At 54.9% G+C, this 21,927-nt stretch overlaps 1 protein-coding gene across 1 annotated transcript in view; it reads left to right on the plus strand.

Annotated features, from left to right (window-relative positions):
* LOC139239474 (calpain-1 catalytic subunit-like) overlaps window positions 1-21,927 on the plus strand; it is a 64,496-nt gene that overhangs the window by 24,474 nt on the left and 18,095 nt on the right. Inside the window, exons 8-13 of the mRNA XM_070868252.1 lie at window positions 3,358-3,432; window positions 6,257-6,417; window positions 12,095-12,264; window positions 12,933-12,944; window positions 17,022-17,233; window positions 19,203-19,242. Coding sequence (XP_070724353.1) covers window positions 3,358-3,432; window positions 6,257-6,417; window positions 12,095-12,264; window positions 12,933-12,944; window positions 17,022-17,233; window positions 19,203-19,242 — 670 coding nt within the window. The remainder of the gene's footprint in view (window positions 1-3,357; window positions 3,433-6,256; window positions 6,418-12,094; window positions 12,265-12,932; window positions 12,945-17,021; window positions 17,234-19,202; window positions 19,243-21,927) is intronic.

Raw genomic sequence — 21,927 nt, forward strand, 5'->3', positions numbered from 1 at the left:
TACCGGCACTCTGCCAATAGGAACAGTTATTTACTCTATCCAAATCGTTTATGATTTTGAACCCCTCGATCAAATCTCCTCTCAACCTTCTCTGCTCCAAGGAGAACAACCCCGGCTTCTCCCAGTCTCTCCACGTAACTACAGTCCCTCATCCCCGGGACCATTCTGGTCAATCTCCCTCTGCACCCTCTCCGAGGCCTTCACATCCTTCCTAAAGTGCGGTGCCCTGAATTGACATTACTCCAGCTGAGGCCGAACCAGTGTAAAGGTCTAGAAACATAGAAACATAGAAAATAGGTGCAGGAGTAGGCCATTCGGCCCTTCGAACCTGCACCGCCATTCAATAAGATCATGGCTGATCATGCAACTTCAGTACCCCATTCCTGCTTTCTCTCCATACCCCGTGATCCCTTTAGCCATAAGGGCCACATTTAACTCCCTTTTGAATATATCTAACGAACTGGTCTCAACAACTTTCTGCGGTAGGGTATTCCACAGGTTCACAATTCTCTGAGTGAAGAAGTTTCCCCTCATCTCGGTCCTAAATGCCTTACCCCTTATCCTTAGACTGTGACCCCTGGTTCTGGACTTCCCCAACATCGGGAACATTCTTCCTGCATCCAACCTGTCCAATCCCGTCAGAATTTTATATGTTTCTATGAGATCCCCTCTCATTCTTCTAAATTCCAGTGAATATAAGCCTAGTCGATCCAGTCTTTCTTCATATGTCAGTCCTGTCATCCAAAGTTTAACATAAATATCGCAGCTTTAATGTAGTGAAATGTCTCAAGGGGCGATTATCAGACAAAAATTGACACCGAGCTACAGAAGGCGATATTAGGGACAGGTGACCAAAAGCTGGGTCAAAGAGGTGGGTTTTAAGGAGTGTCTCAAAGGAGGAGAGAGAGAGGCGGAGAGGTTTAGGGAGGGAGTTCCAGAGCTTGGGGCCCAGGCAGCTGAAGGCACGGCCACCGATGGTGGAGCGATTATAATCAGGGATGCTCAGGAGGGCAGAGTTAGAGGAGCGCAGAGATCTCGGGGGGTTGTGGGACTGGAGGAGATTACAGAGATAGGGAGGGGGGCGAGGGCCATGGAGGGATTTGTAAACAAGGATGGGAATTTTAAACTCGAGGCGTTGTCGGACAGCGTTTGACGTGAGAAGACGAGGCCGTCTGTTGGCTCGCAGGGCGAAATCGCACGGTTCTGCCTCGCGACCGAGAGCTTCATTAACCAGAAGATCAAGGTCTTGAACCCACCTCTCCGCTCGTTCAAACCTCAGTCCCCTTTCAGATGCAAGACCGCGTTTGGTTCCTTCTGGGGGACCCTTCCAGTTTGACCTTTGACCTGGCAGTTTGCGCCATGGTGGGGGTGGGGGGGGGGGGGGGAGGGCGGGAAAACCATTTCCCGTCAGGCGAGGGGTTAGCGTGAGCTCCACCTTGCGCTCGGCGCTTCCCCCCAAGTCCGAGCAGCAGAGACCAGGGTCTTGGGACGGATGGCTGGGCTTTTCATAGCACGCCGCCGCCACCTGGTGGCAGAAAGAAATATAGACGCGAATCAGCCAGGGAAGTGGGAGACTGACTGGGGACTCGGTATTAACCCCACCATCACCGGCGGGAGCTGGGGGGGGGATTGAAGACTTCAATATGGGGAATCACTCCCCCGCCCACCCACCGCCCTATGATCTTTTGACGGCCACGGAGGGGGAGCAGCGCAGATTCCCCAGAACGATACCGGGGTTTACAAAGGGTTAAATTACGAAACAATTTCTTCTGGTGGGGGGGAGGGGGGGGGAGTCCAGAACAAGGGGGTGTCACCGGAAAATTAGAGCCAGGCTGTTCAGGGGTCATGTCAGGAAGCACTTCTTCACAAAGGGTGCTGGGAATCTGGAATTCTCTCCCCCCTCAAAGCCATTGAGCCTGGGGGTCAGTTGGAAATTTCATAACTAAGATTTTTGTTGGGCGAGGGTATTAAAGGTTACGGGTCAAGGCGGGTGCGTGGAGTTAAGATACAGATCCGCCGTGATCTGGTTGAATGGAGAAACGGGCTCGAGGGGCCGAATGGCCTGTGATCCTAATGCATCCACTGCTGTTATGTAGTCATGCGGAATAGATAATTTGCACATGGTACAATCCCACAAACAGCTGTTTCTTGAGTCTGTTTTTGGTGGAGTTGGTTGAGGGATAAATATTGGCCCGGGGGGAACTCTCCACTTTTTCTTCCAATAGTGGCCGAGGGATCTTCAACATCCACCTAAACAGGCAGACAGGGCCTCGGTTTAACGCCTCATCTGAAAGACAGCACCTCCGACACTGCAGCACTCCCTCAGTACTGCCCCTCCGACAGTGCGGCGCTCCCTCAGTACGGCCCCTCCGACAGTGCGGCGCTCCCTCAGTACTGCCCCTCCGACAGTGCGGCACTCCCTCAGTACTGCCTCTCCGACAGTGCGGCACTCCCTCAGTACTGCCCCTCCAACAGTGCGGCACTCCCTCAGTACTGCCCCTCCGACAGTGCGGCGCTCCCTCAGTACTGCCCCTCCGACAGTGCGGCGCTCCCTCAGTACTGCCCCTCCGACAGTGCGGTGCTCCCTCAGTACTGCCCCTCCGACAGTGCGGTGCTCCCTCAGTACTGCCCCTTCGACAGTGCGGTGCTCGCTCAGTACTGCCCCACCGACAGTGCGCCGTTCCCTCAGTACTGCCCCTCCGACAGTGCGGCGCTCCCTCAGTACTGCCCCTCCGACAGTGCGGCGCTCCCTCAGTACTGCCCCTCCGACAGTGCGGCTCTCCCTCAGTACGGCCCCTCCGACAGTACGGCGCTCCCTCAGTACTGTCCCTCCGATAGCGTGGCGCTCCCTCAGTACTGCCCCTCCGACAATGCAACACTCCTTCAGTACTGCCCCTCCGACAGTGTGGCGCTCCCTCAGTAGTGTCAGCCTGGATTACATGCTCAAGTCTCTGGAGTGAGACTCGAACCCACGACCTCCTGACTCAGAGGCGAGAGTAGATTTTTAATTAATTCCCGGGATGTGGGCGTCGCTGGCAAGGCCCAGCATTTATTGCCCGTCCCTAATCGCCCCTTGAGAAGGTGGTGGTGAGCCGCCTTCTTGAACCGCTGCAGTCCGTGTGGTGAAGGTGCTCCCATAGTGCTGTTCGGGAAGGAGTTCCAGGATTGTGACCCAGCGACGATGAAGGAACGGCCGATATATTTCCAAGTGGGGATGGTGTGTGTGTGTGTGACTGGGAGGGGAACGTGGAAGTGCTGGTGTTCCCATGCGCCTGCTGCCCTCATGGTGACGGCTGTGACCAGTTTTGAACCAGTTACACTGCAGTGACCGTGTACTTGCCTCTTGTTTTTGTGCAGTGCAAATGAATGGAACCAGGTGGACTCTGCCCAGTGCAGCCAGATGCGTGTGAAACTGGAAGATGGCGAGTTCTGGTGAGTGTCCTGTGTGACGGAGGGGGTGGATCCATGGGACGCTTTTTCAATTTGAGGGGCTGTCATGAAGCGCAAATGAGTGTCTCTTATTATGAATCGTTCTTTCCAGTTTCGTCCAAGTCAGTCCCAATGCACCTGGCCCTTGAGCGCGTCTTCGATCGCTCTCTGTGATCCCAGATATACGACCATGAGGGCCCTCACCCTATTATCCCACACAAGCACCTCATCCCGAACCCCAGGGGACATGCAGACTAATTGTAATGCGTGACGTTCCCTCTACACTGTCCCATCAAACACTCCCAGGGCAGGTACAGCACGGGGTTAGATACAGAGTAAAGCTCCCTCTACACTGTCCCATCAAACACTCCCAGGGCAGGTACAGCACGGGGTTAGATACAGAGTAAAGCTCCCTCTACACTGTCCCATCAAACACTCCCAGGGCAGGTACAGGGGGTTAGATACAGAGTAAAGCTCCCTCTACACTATCCCATCAAACACTCCCAGGGCAGGTACAGGGGGTTAGATACAGAGTAAAGCTCCCTCTACACTGTCCCATCAAACACTCCCAGGGCAGGTACAGGGGGTTAGATACAGAGTAAAGCTCCCTCTACACTATCCCCATCAAACACTCCCAGGGCAGGTACAGGGGGTTAGATACAGAGTAAAGCTCCCTCTACACTATCCCCATCAAACACCCCCAGGGCAGGTACAGGGGGTTAGATACAGAGTAAAGCTCCCTCTACACTGTCCCATCAAACACTCCCAGGGCAGGTACAGGGGGTTAGATACAGAGTAAAGCTCCCTCTACACTGTCCCATCACACACTCCCAGGGCAGGTACAGGGGGTTAGATACAGAGTAAAGCTCCCTCTACACTGTCCCATCAAACACTCCCAGGGCAGGTACAGCACAGGGTTAGATACAGAGTAACGCTCCCTCTACACTGTCCCATCAAACACTCCCAGGGCAGGTACAGGGGGTTAGATACAGAGTAAAGCTCCCTCTACAGTGTCCTGTCAAATAGTCAGATACCGGGCGGTGACAACACAGTGAGGGATGGAAGTTGGCGGGAGGTGGGGGAGCGGGGGAGGGGGGGTCGCGGAGACACCGCTGCGATGACGTCATCACGGCCCCTTCACTTAAAGGGGAGAGCCTCTGCGATTTTGAAACATCGGCCTACTGGGCTAACAGGGAGGGTTTCAGCCGGTCCAGCGGCCTGGCACCCAGCGGCTGAACCCCGGGGACATAATTGTCGGGCCGACCTGGCAGTGGGCCGGCAAAAAAAAAAAAACATGGCAGCAGGGGCAGTGCGCCCTCCCCTTTCAGGGCCGCTGCAGAAGGCCACAGCCTCACTGGACCGCCGGGGAAAAGCTTGTTTTGGCACCGCGCGGTGGACCGAACATTTCCCCAGGGGAATGTCGCTGTCTGGTGGCGGGGATCGGGTGGTTAGATCAGCGGTGCGCACAGTGATGACGCGATTGAGACGGATTGGCCGTAGAGGAGCGGTAAGGTGGGGGGAGCGGGGGTGACCGGGGTGGGGGGGAGCGGGGGTGACCGGGGTGGGGGGGAGCGGGGGTGACCGGGGTGGGGGGAATCGGGGCACCGCTGGTAAACCTCGGAAAGGTTGTTGGACCAGCAGCGGCCATTCCACCAAACTTCAACGGTCACGCCACTCCGCAGCCTGGCCGCTGATTTGCGGTGGCAACAGGCCTTAAGGAAAGGAGCAATTTTGGCCCCAGTCTTGCGGCAATTACACAGGGCCTTGGTGAGACCACACCTGGAGTACTGTGCACCGTTTTGGTCTTCTTCTCTGGGAGGGAATGCGACAAAGGTTCACTAGATCAGGGATTGTGGAGAATGGGCCAATACTCTTTGGAGTTTAGGAGAATGAGAGGTGATCTGAGGGGGCTTGACAGGGTAGATGCAGGGAGGGTGTTTCCCCCCCCCCCCCCCCGAGGCTGGGGAGTCTGGAACCAGGGGGTCACACAGTCTCAGGATAAGGGGGTCGGCCACTTAGGACTGAGATGAGGAGGGATTTCTTCACTCAGAGGGTGGTGAATCTTTGGAACTCTCTGCCCCCAGAGGGCTGTGGAGGCTCAGTCGTTGAGTGTATTCAAGGCTGAGACCGGTAGATAAGAAAATCAGAAATAGGAGCAGGAGTAGGCCATACAGCCCCTCGAGCCTGCTCCGCCATTTAATACTGATGGCTGATCCGATCATGGGCTCAGCTCCACTTCCCCGCCCGCTCCCCATAACCCCTTATTCCCTTATCGGTTAAGAAGCTGTCTATCTCTTGTCTTAAATATATTCAATGTCCCAGCCTCCACAGCTCTCTGAGGCAGCGAATTCCACAGATTTACAACCCTCTGAGAGAAGAAATTCCTCCTCATCTCAGTTTTAAATGGGCGGCCCCTTATTCTAAGATCATGCCCCCTAGTTCTAGTCTCCCCCATCAGTGGGAACATCCTCTCTGCATCCACCTTGTCAAGCCCCCTCATAATCTTATACGCTTCAATAAGATCATCTCTCATTCTTCTGAATTCCAATGAGTGGAGGCCCAACCTCCTCAACCTTTCCTCATAAGTCAACCCCCCTCATCTCTGGCCCAGTGACGTTACCACTATACTACCGCGCCCCCCTCTGAATGTGATCAGAACTCTCGGGGAATCAAGACAATGGGGAACGGGCAGGGAAGTGGAGTTGAGATCGAAGATCAGCCAGGATCATATTGAATGGCGGAGCAGGCTCGAGGGGCCGAATGGCCGACTCCTGCTCCTACTCCTGATGTACTTGTGTTAACCTTCCCCACACATTCTTCCTCCCAGGATGTCCTTCTCTGACTTCCGAAGAGAATTTAACCGTTTGGAAATCTGTAACCTGACAGCAGACACGCTAAAGGCGGATAAGGTGCGTAAATGGAGCACCGCGCTGTACGAGGGAGCCTGGAGACGGGGCAGCACCGCGGGAGGCTGCCGGAACTTTCCAGGTAGGGGCTCGTTGATGAGCGACAGTCACATCGGGCTACTCGGCCCAAAGGATTCATGCTAGCATTAACCCTCCGCCCAAACAAGTCGTCCTGATCACATTCAGAGGGGGGACGGCAGCATATTAGTAACGTTACTGAGCCAGTAATCCAGAGATCTCGGGGGCTTTGGGGCTGGAGGAGATTACAGAGCTAGGGAGGGGGCGAGGGCCATGGAGGGTTTTGAAAATAAGAATGAGAATTTTGAAATTGAGGCGTTGCTTATACGGAAGCAAATGTAAGTCATCGAGCACAGGGGGTGATGGGTGAGTGGGACTCGGTGCGAGTTAGGACACGGGGCAGTGAGCACAGGGGGTGATGGGTGAACGGGACTCAGTGCGAGTTAGGACACGGGGCAGCGAGCACAGGGGGTGATGGGTGAGCGGGACTCGGTGCGAGTTAGGACATGGGGCAGCGAGCACAGGGGTTGATGAGTGAGTGGGACTCGGTGCGAGTTAGGACACGGGGCAGTGAGCACAGGGGGTGATGGGTGAGCGGGACTCGGTGCGAGTTAGGACATGGGGCAGCGAGCACAGGGGGTGATGGGTGAGCGGGACTCGGTGCGAGTTAGGACATGGGGCAGCGAGCACAGGGGTTGATGAGTGAGTGGGACTCGGTGCGAGTTAGGACACGGGGCAGTGAGCACAGGGGGTGATGGGTGAGCGGGACTCGGTGCGAGTTAGGACACGGGGCAGTGAGCACAGGGGGTGATGGGTGAACGGGACTCAGTGCGAGTTAGGACATGGGGCAGCGAGCACAGGGGGTGATGGGTGAGCGGGACTCGGTGCGAGTTAGGACATGGGGCAGCGAGCACAGGGGTTGATGAGTGAGTGGGACTCGGTGCGAGTTAGGACACGGGGCAGCGAGCACAGGGGGTGATGGGTGAGTGGGACTCGGTGCGAGTTAGGAGACGGGGCAGTGAGCACAGGGGGTGATGGGTGAGCGGGACTCGGTGTGAGTTAGGACATGGGTCTGTGAGCACAGGGGGTGATAGGTGAGCGGGACTCGGTGCGAGTTAGGACACGGGGCAGCGAGCACAGGGGGTGATGGGTGAGCAGGACTCGGTGCGAGTTAGGACACGGGGGCAGCGAGCACAGGGGTTGATGGGTGAGCGGGACTCGGTGCGAGTTAGGACACGGGGCAGTGAGCACAGGGGGTGATGGGTGAGCGGGACTCGGTGCGAGTTAGGACACGGGGCAGCGAGCACAGGGGGTGATGGGTGAGTGGGACTCGGTGCGAGTTAGGACACGGGGCAGCGAGCACAGGGGGTGATGGGTGAGCGGGACTCGGTGCGAGTTAGGACACGGGGCAGCCAAGTTTTGGATCACCTCTAGTTTACGTCGGGTAGAATGTGGGAGGCCAGCCAGGAATGCATTGAAGTAATCGAGTCTAGAGGTAACGAAGGCATGGATGAGGGTTTCAGCAGCGGATGAGCTGAGGCAGGGGCGGAGACGGGCGATGTTATGGAGGTGGAAATAGGCGGGTCTTGGTTATGCTGCGGATATGTGACCGGAACCTCATTTCAGGGTCAAATATGATGCTAAGGTTGTGAACAGTCTGGTTGGGGAGAGGGATGGAGTCGGGCGATAGGGAACGGTGTTTGTGGCGGGGGCCGGAAACAATGGCTTCGGTCTTCCCAATATTCAATTGGAGGAAAGTTCTGCTCATCCAGAACTGGATGTCGGACAGGCAGTCTGACAATTTAGAGACCGTGGAGGGGTCGAGAGAAGCGGGGGAGAGGTAGAGCTGGGTGTCGTCAGTGTACATGTGGAAACTGACTCTGTGTTTTCGGATGATATCGCCAAGGGGCAACATGTAGATGAGAAATAGGAGGGGGCCAAGGACAGATCCTTGGGGGAACACCAGAGGTAACAATACGGGTGTGGGAATATCTCAGCCTTGAATATACTCAGAGACTGAGCCTCCACAGCCCTCTGGGGCAGAGAATTCCAAAGATTCACCCCCCCTCTGAATGAAGAAATTCCTCCTCATCTCAGTCCTCAATGGCCGACCCCTTATCCTGAAACTGCGTGACCCCTGGTATTTGTCAACCTGAGGTGTTGCCTTTAATATCTCCCCAAAATCCCACTGATCAGGTTTTCCCCCTCCCTTCCTCGGGAATATTGAGTCCACTTGTGCAGCCACTCTCGCCCTGTACTGTTACTGGTGGGCTGTCAGTGTCCGGCTGATAGATTTGGTTGAGTGCAGTTACCAAGCAGGCCAGCAGAGGGAGCCAACGTCACTGTTTAAGTTGCCTTATCTCCTTCACTTCACATCTTCAAAACACTTTCTATTGAAAGAAAGACTTGCATTTATACAGCATAACCTCAGGATGTCCCAAAGTGCTTTACAGCCAATGAAGTACTTTCTGAAGTGTAGTCACTGTTGTAATGTTGGAAACTTGGCAGCCAATTTGCGCACAGCAAGCTCCCACAAACAGCAATGTGATGACGATTTGATTAGCTGAGATAATTATTGGCCCCAGGACAACGGAGCGAACTCCCCCTGCTCTTCTTCCAGTAGTGGCCGTAGGATCTTTTATGCCCACCTGAGAGGGCAGACGGGGCCTCGGTTTAACGTCTTATCGAAAAGGTGGCACCTCCGACAGTGCGGCGCTCCCTCAGTACTGCCCCTCCGACAGTGCGGCGCTCCCTCAGTACTGCCCCTCCGACAGTGCGGAGCTCCCTCAGTACTGCCCCTCCGACAGTGCGGCGCTCCCTCAGTACTGCCCCTCCGACAGTGCGGCGCTCCCTCAGTACTGCCCCTCCGACAGTGCGGCGCTCCCTCAGTACTGCCCCTCCGAAAGTGCGGCGCTCCCTCAGTACTGCCCCTCCGACAGTGCGGAGCTCCCTCAGTACTGCCCCTCCGACAGTGCAGCGCTCCCTCAATACTGTCCCTCCGACAGTGCAGAGCTCCCTCAATACTGTCCCTCCGACAGTGCAGAGCTCCCTCAATACTGTCCCTCCGACAGTGCAGCGCTCCCTCAATACTGTCCCTCCGACAGTGCAGAGCTCCCTCAATACTGTCCCTCCGACAGTGCAGAGCTCCCTCAATACTGTCCCTCCGACAGTGCAGCGCTCCCTCAATACTGTCCCTCCGACAGTGCAGAGCTCCCTCAATACTGTCCCTCCGACATTGCAGAGCTCCCTCAATACTGTCCCTCCGACAGTGCAGCGCTCCCTCAATACTGTCCCTCCGACAGTGCAGCGCTCCCTCAATACTGTCCCTCCGACAGTGCAGAGCTCCCTCAATACTGTCCCTCCGACAGTGCAGAGCTCCCTCAATACTGTCCCTCCGACAGTGCAGAGCTCCCTCAATACTGCCCCTCCGACAGCGCGGAGCTCCCTCAATACTGTCCCTCCGACAGTGCAGCGCTCCCTCAATACTGTCCCTCCGACAGTGCAGAGCTCCCTCAATACTGTCCCTCCGACAGTGCAGAGCTCCCTCAATACTGCCCCTCCGACAGCGCGGAGCTCCCTCAATACTGTCCCTCCGACAGTGCAGAGCTCCCTCAATACTGTCCCTCCGACAGTGCAGAGCTCCCTCAATACTGCCCCTCCGACAGCGCGGAGCTCCCTCAGTACTGCCCCTCCGACAGAGCGGTGGAAGATTCTGGGCTGTATTCGCTGATCTGAATAGAGACACTTCAGTTGGCCTGTCGGGGAGAGTAGCGAAAATAATTCTTGTGTTTATATATAATATTGTCATTCATCCTTCACCTGCAATACAAGTTCGAGAAATAGATAACATTGAAATGTCTGCTGAATACTCTTTATTAAATCAAATCAATTATGTAATAAAACAGAACCTCTTACTTACAATGCGTATGAGATCATTATTGATTATAACTCACTTGCAAAGGGCTCTTCATAACATTTCATCTTGATTGCTGCATCAGTGCAAGTTCAAAGCTTCCCCAAGGAGCTCCAATATCGTTTATATGAAGTTCAACACAGATAAGTGTGAGGTATTACATTTTGGTCGGGAGAATAGGGAAGGTCACTTATTACTGGGAGGGAGCGAGTCTCGGTGGGACAGAGGAACAAAGGGATCTCGGAGTACAGATACACCAATCGCTAAAAGTTGCGACACGGGTTAGCAAGGCCATAAAAAAAGCAAACCAAGAACTAGGGTTTATTTCCAGCGGGATAGAATTGAAACGTACAGAAGTTCCGCTGAACCTATATCGAACCTTGGAGCACTGCGTACAGTTCTGGTCACCGTATTATCAAAAGGATATCGAGGCACTGGAGAGGGTGCAGAGAAGATTTACAAGGATGATACCAGAAATGTGAGGGTATACCCATCAGGAAAGGGTGAACAGGCTGGGTCTCTTTTCTCTTGAAAAAACAAGGCTGAGGGGTGACCTAATAGAGGTCTTTAAAATGAGGAAAGGTTTTGATAGAGTGGATACAGAGAGAATGTTCCCACTTGTGGGGAAGGGAATAACTAAGTGTAATGTATGCACCTATGAGTATGCTCACAGGCTGGTTCACCACCTTGCCGTCGGAGGAGGTGGGGGTCCCCAGTGGAGTGCCCTCTACGCGGGAGTCCTCCCACTATTTATCGGGGACTTGGCCTGGAGGGTGGTGCACGGGGCAGTCCCCATGCAATAAGTTTTTAAGTCGGGTCACGGGCTCCCAGGCCGTCTGGAGGAGTCCGTGTTCCACGTGTATGTTCGGTGTGTGAGGGTTGCAGCCCCCTCTTCCAGTATCTGAAGGGACTGCTCCTCAAATTCTGGCTGCACTTCAGTCCCACGCTCCTGATCTTTGGGCACCCTGTGCGGAGGGGAGCGGGCAGGTCCGAGGGCCTCCTCGTGGGACGGCTCCTGGGGCCTGGCCAAGGGGGCCATCAGCCGGTCCAGGCAGCGGGCGGTGGAGGGGAGTCGTTCAGCCCGACTGCCTGCCTCTCTACCGCGATTACATCCGAGCCCGGGTGTCCCTGGAGATGGAGCACGCGGTGTCCACTGGTACGCTCGCGGCCTTCCGCGAGAGGTGGGCACCGGAGGGACTGGAGTGCGCCATCACCCCCGGCAACCAAATTTTAATTTGATCCTTTTAATGTCAAAAGTTTAATTTGTTTAATGTGTCGGTTTTAGTGCCCCCTTTAATCAAGGGGCACTTGATTATTGGGTGGGACTCTGGGGCAGTGGGCGGGGCCCTGGGGCTGTGGGCGGGGCTGCCCTGGGGCTGTGGGTGGGCCCTGAGGCAGTGGGCGGATGCTGTGGGCGGGGCTGCCCTGGGGCTGTGGGCGGGCCCTGGGGCTGTGGGTGGAGCCCTGGGGCTGTGGGCGGGGCTGCCCTGGGGCTGTGGGCGGGGCTTCCCTGGGGCTGTGAGTGGGACCCTGGGGCGGTGGTTGGGTCCCTCGGGCTGTGGGCGGGGCTGTCCTGGGGCTGTGGGTGGGCCCTGAGGCAGTGGGCGGGTGCTTTGGGCGGGGCTGCCCTGGGGCTGTAGGCGGGGCTTCCCTGGGGCTGTGGGTGGGACCCTGGGGCGGTGGGCGGGTGCTGTTGGCAGGGCTGTCCTGGGGTAGTGGGCAGGGCCTGCCCTGGGGCGGTGGGCGGAGCCCTAAGGTTATGGGCGGGGCTGCCCTGGGGCAGTGGGTGGGGCTCCTGGTTGACTGACGGCTGCTGTCGTTCCTCCAGCCACTTTCTGGATAAACCCGCAGTTCAAGATCCACCTGAAGGAGGAGGACGATGAGCGGGATGATGTGGACTCGGGCTGCAGTTTTCTGGTGGCCCTGATGCAGAAGGACCGCCGCAAGCTGCGCACCGCGGGGCAGGACATGGAGACGATCGGCTTTGCCATCTACGAGGTAGGGAGGCCGGGGCGGGGGAGAGGCGGGGGGGAGGAGGGAGGAGGGAGCGGTTTCTATGCCAACGGAGGGTTGTCTGTCTGTTGGCTGCCCTCCCCTGATTGGCCGACTCTCGCGGGGTGCCTCGCGCCACCCAGCCCGAGCCTCGCTTTCGTCATGTGCAGGCCGGCCATTTGACCACAGAAGGAATCACGGCCCAGTCCCATCCCATCCTCGCCCGACAGCCACACACCCCCACGTCTCCCAGCGGGAAGTCACTGCGGAGGGAAGAGGAGCAGGGACACCCTGGCCCAATTCTATCGACTTCAAGCGAGCTGGTGAGGCTAATTGGATAAGCATAGGTTATATTGACAGTGAGATGAAGTAAGGGGTGCACAAACACCAGCCTGGTCCTGACGGGCTGTAAATCCTCTGGCTGAAGTCAGCTAACTTGGCACGGATTGAACGTGGGCCTCCACTCGGTCTGTGGGACTCTGGTCCCCCGAGCCATTGGGGGAGGGGGAGTTGCCGCAAGGGACTGAGGGAATAGAATGGGCCTGGGCACACAGCAGGGTCGTCTTGTACTGCGGCAATTGAGAAGCTGCCAGCCCGGTTTGCATTGTTGGGGTGATCTTGGGGCATGCATTTATTTTCCTGTCATCGTAAACTCTTTTCCTGTTTCTCTGCAGGTCCCAAATGAGGTAAGTCCGTCCTTGCAGTTGCCGAGAACAGGTAAAGATCCCACAGCATCTGTTGTGGGGGGGGTGGGGAGGATGGTGGGAAGGTTCAGAGTGTGGGGGAAGGGGGTAGAGTGAGGGGGTTATAGAGTGAGGAGTATTGGGTGAGGGGGTTATAGGGTGAGAGGGTTATAGGGTGAGGGGGTTATTGGGTGAGGGGTATAGGGTAAGGGGGTTATTGGGTGAGGGGGTTATTGGGTGAGGGGGTATAGGGTGAGGGGGTATAGGGTGAGGGGGTATTGGGTGAGGGGGGTATAGGCTGAGGTGGGTATAGGGTGAGGGGGTATTGGGTGAGGGGGGTATAGGCTGAGGTGGGTATATGGTGAGGGGGTTATTGGGTGAGGGGGTATAGGGTGAGGGGGGTATTGGGTAAGGGGTTATAGGGTGAGGGGGGTATAGGGTGAGGGGGGTATTGGGTGAGGGGGTATTGCGTGAGGGGGGTATTGCGTGAGGGGGTATTGGGTGAGGGGGTATTGGGTAAGGGGTTATAGGGTGAGGGGGTTATAGGGTGAGGAGGTATTGGGTGAGGGGGGTTATAGGGTGAGGGGGGTTATAGGGTGAGGGGGGTTATAGGGTGAGGGGGGTTATAGGGTGAAGGGGGTTATAGGGAGAGGGGGTTATAGGGTAAGGGGGTATAGGGTGAGGGTATAGGGTGAGGGGTGTCTCAGTCCCGTTGCTAAGAGGTGATGGGCCCCAGAGCACAGAACTTATTACAGAGCGGCACTAGTTAACAGTTTCATTCAGTGAAGAATGTGGGAAACGGGATAATGTCACACTGCTGCTGCCCAGGGAGTTTTTTTCGGAGACTGAGGCTGAGGCCCATTGGCCAAGGTCGGGACACGAGGCCAGACTACGCGTGGTGTCCAACGACCAAAGCGTGAGTGGCTGGAGAGAGAGCGGAGAAAGCGCGGAGAGTAGCGTGTTGGAGCCGGGGGCGGTCCAGGGTACAGTGTCAGTATTTTATGGACAAATACTCAAGTTGCTCCAAGGTCAATGCCGCTCACCCACACTGCCATCGCTGGAAACCAGGGAGAGAGGACCTGAGGGAGGGAGGAAGGCAGTCAGTTGGAACATGTGTGTGTGTGGGTGTGTATTGGGCCCATGCAGCAGAGCTGGTCTCCAGTCGTCCTGGTTAACCCTTGCCACTGGACCAAGACCTCGCTCTGTCAAGCCCCGTGTGGTGGCTGGTGTGCAACGGTCACCCCGCGTTAAAAAAAACCCACCCACAGGCGTCTCCCACCCTTTAAAATGAAGTCGGGACCTGGCCCTCATTGGTCTCCTCAGTCACCTTAGAACTCATGTTAGTGGGGAAGCACGTCATCCTCGGCTGCAGGGGGCTGCCTAAAAGCAGAAGAATAGTCAGGTGCAACAAGGTCAAAGGGCAAGCGGTAATCGGACCAGGCCGAACAGGCATGATTCATCCCCCATTTTACAAACAGACGCTCTGTCCTTACTTTGTACGCTAGTTATATTTTTATCGGATCATTTAGTTAAGCAGCGAAACTGACAGGAATGTGGGTGGAGTCGGACTGGGTTAGAGGAAAGGCTAAGGAACTAGGAGAAGCAAAATGAAGCGCTATAGCACCGCCACAGGCTGGAGGGTGTAATTGCAACATGACACGCTTACATAGGAAATTTCAATGATAAATGTGGACATGATAACGGAATCCACGGACAGCTGGGTTTGGTAGATCAGAGTCTCACGAGTACAGGCGTAAGATTTTAAAAGTATATATTATAGATGCTTTTATATGTAATTTCTCCTCCACGTCTCCTGATTCTTGCGGGGTCTGATTCCACAGGCACTCTTCCCAAGTGGCTCTCCTGCACGTCTGGGCCAATAATGGCCAGCTATTGGGGCATGGGGGGCATCACAACTGAACCCGATCCTTTCCTCACCCAATCTCCATTGGTGCACGCTTTTCCAGCAAAGAAAGAACCCACTGGATAGCAGTGAGAAGTGGGAGCCTCCCTGCTAATTTCATTCCCTCCCGCTGGTTTGGAGGTGTCCCCATGAAGTTTAGGAACCTTGAACGAGGCCAGCACTGGAGGCCAAGACCTCCCTGGTGTGTACGGCTTGGACTTATCGACCGCCAGTGAACCCGAGGTGCGGAGTATGGTGGGTGTTAGTGACTGAATCGTACAGCACAGAAATTGCAAAATGCTACAGTACAGCGGGACCTGGGGGTACTTGTGCATGAAACACAAAAGGTTAGTATGCAGGTACAGCAAGTGATCAGGAAGGTCAATGGTATCTTGGCCTTTATTGTAAAGGGGATGGAGTACAAAAGCAGGGAAGTCTTGCTCCAGTTATACAGGGTATTGGTGAGGCCACACCTGGAGTACTGGTGAGGCCACACCTGGAGTACTGTGTGCAGTTTTGGTTTCCATATTTACGAAAGGATATACTTTCTTTGGAGGCAGTTCAGAGAAGGTTCACTCGGTACTTATTGGAATTCAGAAGAATGAGGGGTGATCTTATTGAAATGTATAAGATTATGAGGGGGCTTGACAAGGTGGATGCAGAGAGGATGTTTCCACTGATGGAGGAGACTAGAACTAGGGGGCACGATCTTAGAATAAGGGGCCGCCCATTTAAAACTGAGATGAGGAGGAATTTCTTCTCTCAGAGGGTTGTAAATCTGTGGAATTCGCTGCCTCAGAGAGCTGTGGAAGCTGGGACATTGAATATATTTAAGACAAGAGATAGACAGCTTCTTAACCGATAAGGGAATAAGGGGTTCTGGGGAGTGGGTGGGGAAGTGGAGCTGAGTCCATGATCGGATCAGCCATGATCGTATTAAATGGCGGAGCAGGCTCGAGGGGCCATGTGGCCGACTCCTGCTCCTATTTCTTATGTAAGGAGGCCATTCATCCCATTGTGCCTGTGCTAGTTCTTCGAAAGAGCTCTCCAATCTGCCTGCTCTTTCCCTAAAGTCTTACAAATATTCCCCTTCAAGTATTTTTCCAATTCAGTTTTGATAGTTACTATTGAATCTGCTTCAGGCAGCGCGTTCCCGATCACAACTCGCTGTGCATAAACCATTTCTCCCCCTCTGGTTGGTTCCTTTTCCAATTATCTTCAATCTGTGACCTCTGGTTACCGACCCTCCTGCCACTGGAAACCGTTTCTCCTGATTTACTCTATCCGAACCCCTATTAAATCTCCTCGCAACCTTCTCTGCTCCAAGGAGAACAACTCCAGCTTCTCCAGGTAACTGAAGTCCCTTGGTCCTGGTTCCATTCTGGTTAATCCCCTGCTATATTGACTATTATGTCTGTAATGTACCTATGAATGACTCCACGAGGCAATGTGTTGTACCCAAACTGTAGTGACTTTGGTCCTTTAGTCGTAGCTCCAGAGTGAGGCAGGCACATGGTGGCTGCCCTTTTATACAGCCCCTGCCACCAGGGCAGGAAACCCTGGTCTCCACCAGTTGCACCCTCTAGTGGTGCCGGCATAGTATATACACAGTGTAAACCTTATTGATAGTACATCAGGTAACAAGTCTCCATCTTATACAACTATACAGTGACTACACAGAGAGAATATCTATGGTCTGCATATATAACACTGATCTACATCGGCTCCCGGTTAAGCAACACCTCGGTTTCAAAATTCTCATCCTTGTTTACAAATCCCTCTGTGGCTCTCGCCCCTCCCTATCTCTGTAATCTCTTTCAGCCTCACAATCTCCCCGAGATGTCTGCGCTCCTCAAATTCTGCCCTCCTGAGCATCCCTGATTATAATCGCTCCACCATCGGTGGCCGTGCCTTCTGTTGCCTGGGCCCCGAGCTCTGGAACTCCCTCCCTAAACCCCTCCGGCTCTCTCTCCTCCTTTAAGACGCCCCTTAAAACCGACCTCTCTGACCCAGCTTTTGGTCTCCTGCGTTTCTTCTTATGTGGCTCGGAGTCAAATTTATTTGTTTTGTCTTGCAACACTGCTGTGAAGCACCTTGGGACGTTTTATTTTGTTAAGGGCGCTATACAAATACAAGTTGTTGTTGTTGTATTATTCGGTGCTCTGGCTGTGTTGCAGTGCGTCGGACAGTCTGCGATCCACTTGAAGCGCGATTTCTTCCTATCGCACGGCTCGAGAGCCCGGTCCGAGCTGTTCATCAACCTGAGGGAAGTCAGCAGTCGCTTCAAGCTGCCCCCCGGCGAATACATCATCGTCCCGTCGACCTTCGAGCCCAACAAGGAGGCCAACTTCTGCCTGCGGGTCTTCTCGGAAAAGCACGCCGACTCTGAGTAAGTAACGGCCTGAAAGGAGACAACCCAGTGTGAAAGGAAAATCCTTGCATTTATACGTCAGCGCCTCATCCTGCCTCGTCAAGGCAATGACCGACAATGACGTGCTTTGAAGGGCAGCCATTTTCCATTGGACGTGCAAAGCACTGTCCCGTGATGTGAGATGAGTTTCTGATGGTGAAGTGGACCCAGGATACCACCCTGCTCTTTGAGTAGTGCTGTGGGCTGTCGAGCGCCCTTTGGAGGAGGCAGATGAGGGCCTAGGCTTAACAACTCCTCCAAAGCTCTGACCGTGCCGCACTCGCTCAGCACCGGAGGAGAACTCGCGGCCGATGTCAAAACCTGGCAACGGACTGGGTGACCTGGGCCAGATTAAGCGCAGAAGTTCTGGAGTGGGGAACGCAGGAGGAATGGGCCGGATTCATCCGTGGCTCAGTGGGTTGCACTCTGTCGCCTCTGAATCAGAAGGTTGTGGGTTCGAGACTTGAGCTCATAATTCAGGCCGACACTCCCAGTGCAGCACTGAGGGAGCTCTGCGCTGTCGGAGGGGCAGTACTGAGGGAGCTCTGCGCTGTCGGAGGGGCAGTACTGAGGGAGCTCTGCGCTGTCGGAGGGGCAGCACTGAGGGAGCTCCGCACTGTTGGAGGGGCAGTACTGAGGGAGCTCCGCACTGTCGGAGGGGCAGTACTGAGGGAGCTCCGCACTGTCGGAGGGGCAGTACTGAGGGAGCGCCGCACTGTCGGAGGGGCAGTACTGAGGGAGCGCCGCACTGTCGGAAGGGCAGTACTGAGGGAGCGCCGCACTGTCGGAGGGGCAGTACTCCTCTTCCGCGGAGCTCCCTCAGTACTGCCCCTCCGACAGCGCAGAGCTCCCTCAGTCCTGCCCCTCCGACAGTGCAGCGCTCCCTCAGTACTGCCCCTCCGACAGTGCAGCGCTCCCTCAGTACTGCCCCTCCGACAGTGCAGCGCTCCCTCAGTACTGCCCCTCCGACAGTGCAGCGCTCCCTCAGTACTGCCCCTCCGACAGTGCGGCGATCCCTCAGTACTGCCCCTCCGACAGTGCGGCGATCCCTCAGTACTGCCCCTCCAGGCAGCACAGAGCAATAACAGAGAGGCCGCTCCTTCGCACGTGGAGGCTCCCTGTGTTTCCTGGGCTCTGCTGCTTGTGGTTGTAACCCGCTTCACGTCTAGTTCCCCAATGTGCTGGTGCCCAAATTCGAGCCGTAGGTAACTGCACGCCGGTGAGTTCATCTGGTGGTCAGTTATTTGGCTTTACTCTCCTTCAATGGTGTAATATATGCACCTGTGACTAGGCTCACAGGTTTGTAGAGCTGTTCCTCTTCCGCGGTTACATCCGAGCCAGGGTGTCCCTGGAGATGGAGCACGTGGTGTCCACCGGTACGTTCGCGGCCTTCCGCGAGAGGTGGGCACTGGAGGGGCTGGAGTGCATCATCACCCCCGGCAACCAAATTTTAATTTGACCATAGATTTTCAAAGGTATCATTTGATTATTTGTCGGTTTTAGTGCCTCTTTAACAAGGGGGCACTTGATTTAAAGTTTACTTTAAATAGTTGTGGAGCTGTTGCATTATGAGTGGCTTAGCTAGTCACGTGATGTTCACAATACTCAATAAAACCCCAGCCAGTTGGGTTTGGGGGATCCACGATGAAGTATGCAGTTGTGAGCCAAGTGGATGAACCGGTAATGTGTCGTGTGATTGTTAGAAGTTTTGCTAAGAAACCAACTAGTTCTTAACAGCAATGTGTTGCTATGAATTCTTAAGCAAAGAACCCGTGAAGCGAGTGCATTACAAGTGGGTTATCTGAGCAAATGGCCACCATGTGGGCCACAGGAGCCATAGCCTTCGAGACAGGAGGGCAGAGATTGGCAGGGGGACTGGTTACCCTGCGGACGGTATTCCCATCCGCAGACTGGGAGCAGTGACCGTTTCCAACCTCGTCTTTTACAGGGAACTTGATGACGAAATCAGCGCTGACCTGGGCGTGGAGGTAAGATGTCAGCGGTTTAAAGGTGGAGTTTGTTGGGGTCAACAGACTATTACTGCCCACGCTCCCTTCCTTCCCATTGTATGGTGTTTGCAATCCTGAGGCTGAAGGATGTCAGGGGAATGCTGCACTTCCAAACCTAATGTCAGCATCATGCACCCTACAGCACAGGGTTAGATACCGAGTAACGCTCCCTCTACACTGTCCCATCACACACTCCCAGGGCAGGTACAGGGGGTTAGATACAGAGTAAAGCTCCCTCTACATGTCCCATCACACACTCCCAGGGCAGGGTTAGATACCGAGTAACGCTCCCTCTACACTGTCCCATCACACACTCCCAGGGCAGGTACAGCACGGGGTTAGATACAGAGTAAAGCTCCCTCTACACTGTCCCATCAAACACTCCCAGGGCAGGTACAGGGGGTTAGATACAGAGTAAAGCTCCCTCTACACTGTCCCATCAAACACTCCCAGGGCAGGTACAGCACGGGGTTAGATACAGAGTAAAGCTCCCTCTACACTGTCCCATCAAACACTCCCAGGGCAGGTACAGCACGGGGTTAGATACAGAGTAAAGCTCCCTCTACACTGTCCCATCAAACACTCCCAGGGCAGGTACAGCACAGGGTTAGATACCGAGTAATGCTCCCTCTACACTGTCCCATCAAACACTCCCAGGGCAGGTACAGCACGGGGTTAGATACAGAGTAAAGCTCCCTCTACACTGTCCCATCACACACTCCCAGGTCAGTACAGGGGGTTAGATACAGAGTAAAGCTCCCTCTACACTGTCCCATCAAACACTCCCAGGGCAGGGTTAGATACCGAGTAACGCTCCCTCTACACTGTCCCATCACACACTCCCAGGGCAGGTACAGGGGGTTAGATACAGAGTAAAGCTCCCTCTACACTGTCCCATCAAACACTCCCAGGGCAGGGTTAGATACCGAGTAACGCTCCCTCTACACTGTCCCATCAAACACTCCCAGGGCAGGTATAGCACAGGGTTAGATACCGAGTAATGCTCCCTCTACACTGTCCCATCAAACACTCCCAGGGCAGGTACAGCACGGGGTTAGATACAGGGTAAAGCTCCCTCTACACTGTCCCATCACACACTCCCAGGGCAGGTACAGCACGGGGTTAGATACCGAGTAACGCTCCCTCTACACTGTCCCATCAAACACTCCCAGGGCAGGAACAGCACGGGGTTAGATACAGAGTAAAGCTCCCTCTACACTGTCCCATCAAACACTCCCAGGGCAGGTATAGCACAGGATTAGATACAGAGTAAAGCTTCCTCTACACTGTCCCATCAAACACTCCCAGGGCAGGTACAGCACGGGGTTAGATACAGAGTAAAGCTCCGTCTACATTGTCCCATCAAACACTCCCAGGGCAGGTACAGCACGGGTTAGATACAGAGTAAAGCTCCGTCTACATTGTCCCATCACACACTCCCAGGGCAGGTACAGCACGGGGTTAGATACAGAGTAAAGCTCCCTCTACACTGTCCCATCAAACACTCCCAGGGCAGGTACAGGGGGTTAGATACAGAGTAAAGCTCCCTCTACACTGTCCCATCAAACACTCCCAGGGCAGGTACAGCACGGGGTTAGATACAGAGTAAAGCTCCCTCTACACTGTCCCATCAAACACTCCCAGGGCAGGTACAGCACGGGGTTAGATACAGAGTAAAGCTCCCTCTACATTGTCCCATCAAACACTCCCAGGGCAGGTACAGCACGGGTTAGATACAGAGTAAAGCTCCGTCTACATTGTCCCATCACACACTCCCAGGGCAGGTACAGCACGGGGTTAGATACAGAGTAAAGCTCCCTCTACACTGTCCCATCAAACACTCCCAGGGCAGGTACAGGGGGTTAGATACAGAGTAAAGCTCCCTCTACACTGTCCCATCAAACACTCCCAGGGCAGGTACAGCACGGGGTTAGATACAGAGTAAAGCTCCCTCTACACTGTCCCATCAAACACTCCCAGGGCAGGTACAGCACGGGGTTAGATACAGAGTAAAGCTCCCTCTACACTGTCCCATCAAACACTCCCAGGGCAGGTACAGCACAGGGTTAGATACCGAGTAATGCTCCCTCTACACTGTCCCATCAAACACTCCCAGGGCAGGTACAGCACGGGGTTAGATACAGAGTAAAGCTCCCTCTACACTGTCCCATCACACACTCCCAGGTCAGTACAGGGGGTTAGATACAGAGTAAAGCTCCCTCTACACTGTCCCATCAAACACTCCCAGGGCAGGGTTAGATACCGAGTAACGCTCCCTCTACACTGTCCCATCACACACTCCCAGGGCAGGTACAGGGGGTTAGATACAGAGTAAAGCTCCCTCTACACTGTCCCATCAAACACTCCCAGGGCAGGGTTAGATACCGAGTAACGCTCCCTCTACACTGTCCCATCAAACACTCCCAGGGCAGGTATAGCACAGGGTTAGATACCGAGTAATGCTCCCTCTACACTGTCCCATCAAACACTCCCAGGGCAGGTACAGCACGGGGTTAGATACAGGGTAAAGCTCCCTCTACACTGTCCCATCACACACTCCCAGGGCAGGTACAGCACGGGGTTAGATACCGAGTAACGCTTCCTCTACACTGTCCCATCAAACACTCCCAGGGCAGGAACAGCACGGGGTTAGATACAGAGTAA

Source organism: Pristiophorus japonicus, chromosome 27, assembly GCF_044704955.1.
Source record: "Pristiophorus japonicus isolate sPriJap1 chromosome 27, sPriJap1.hap1, whole genome shotgun sequence".
NCBI lineage: Eukaryota > Metazoa > Chordata > Chondrichthyes > Pristiophoridae > Pristiophorus > Pristiophorus japonicus.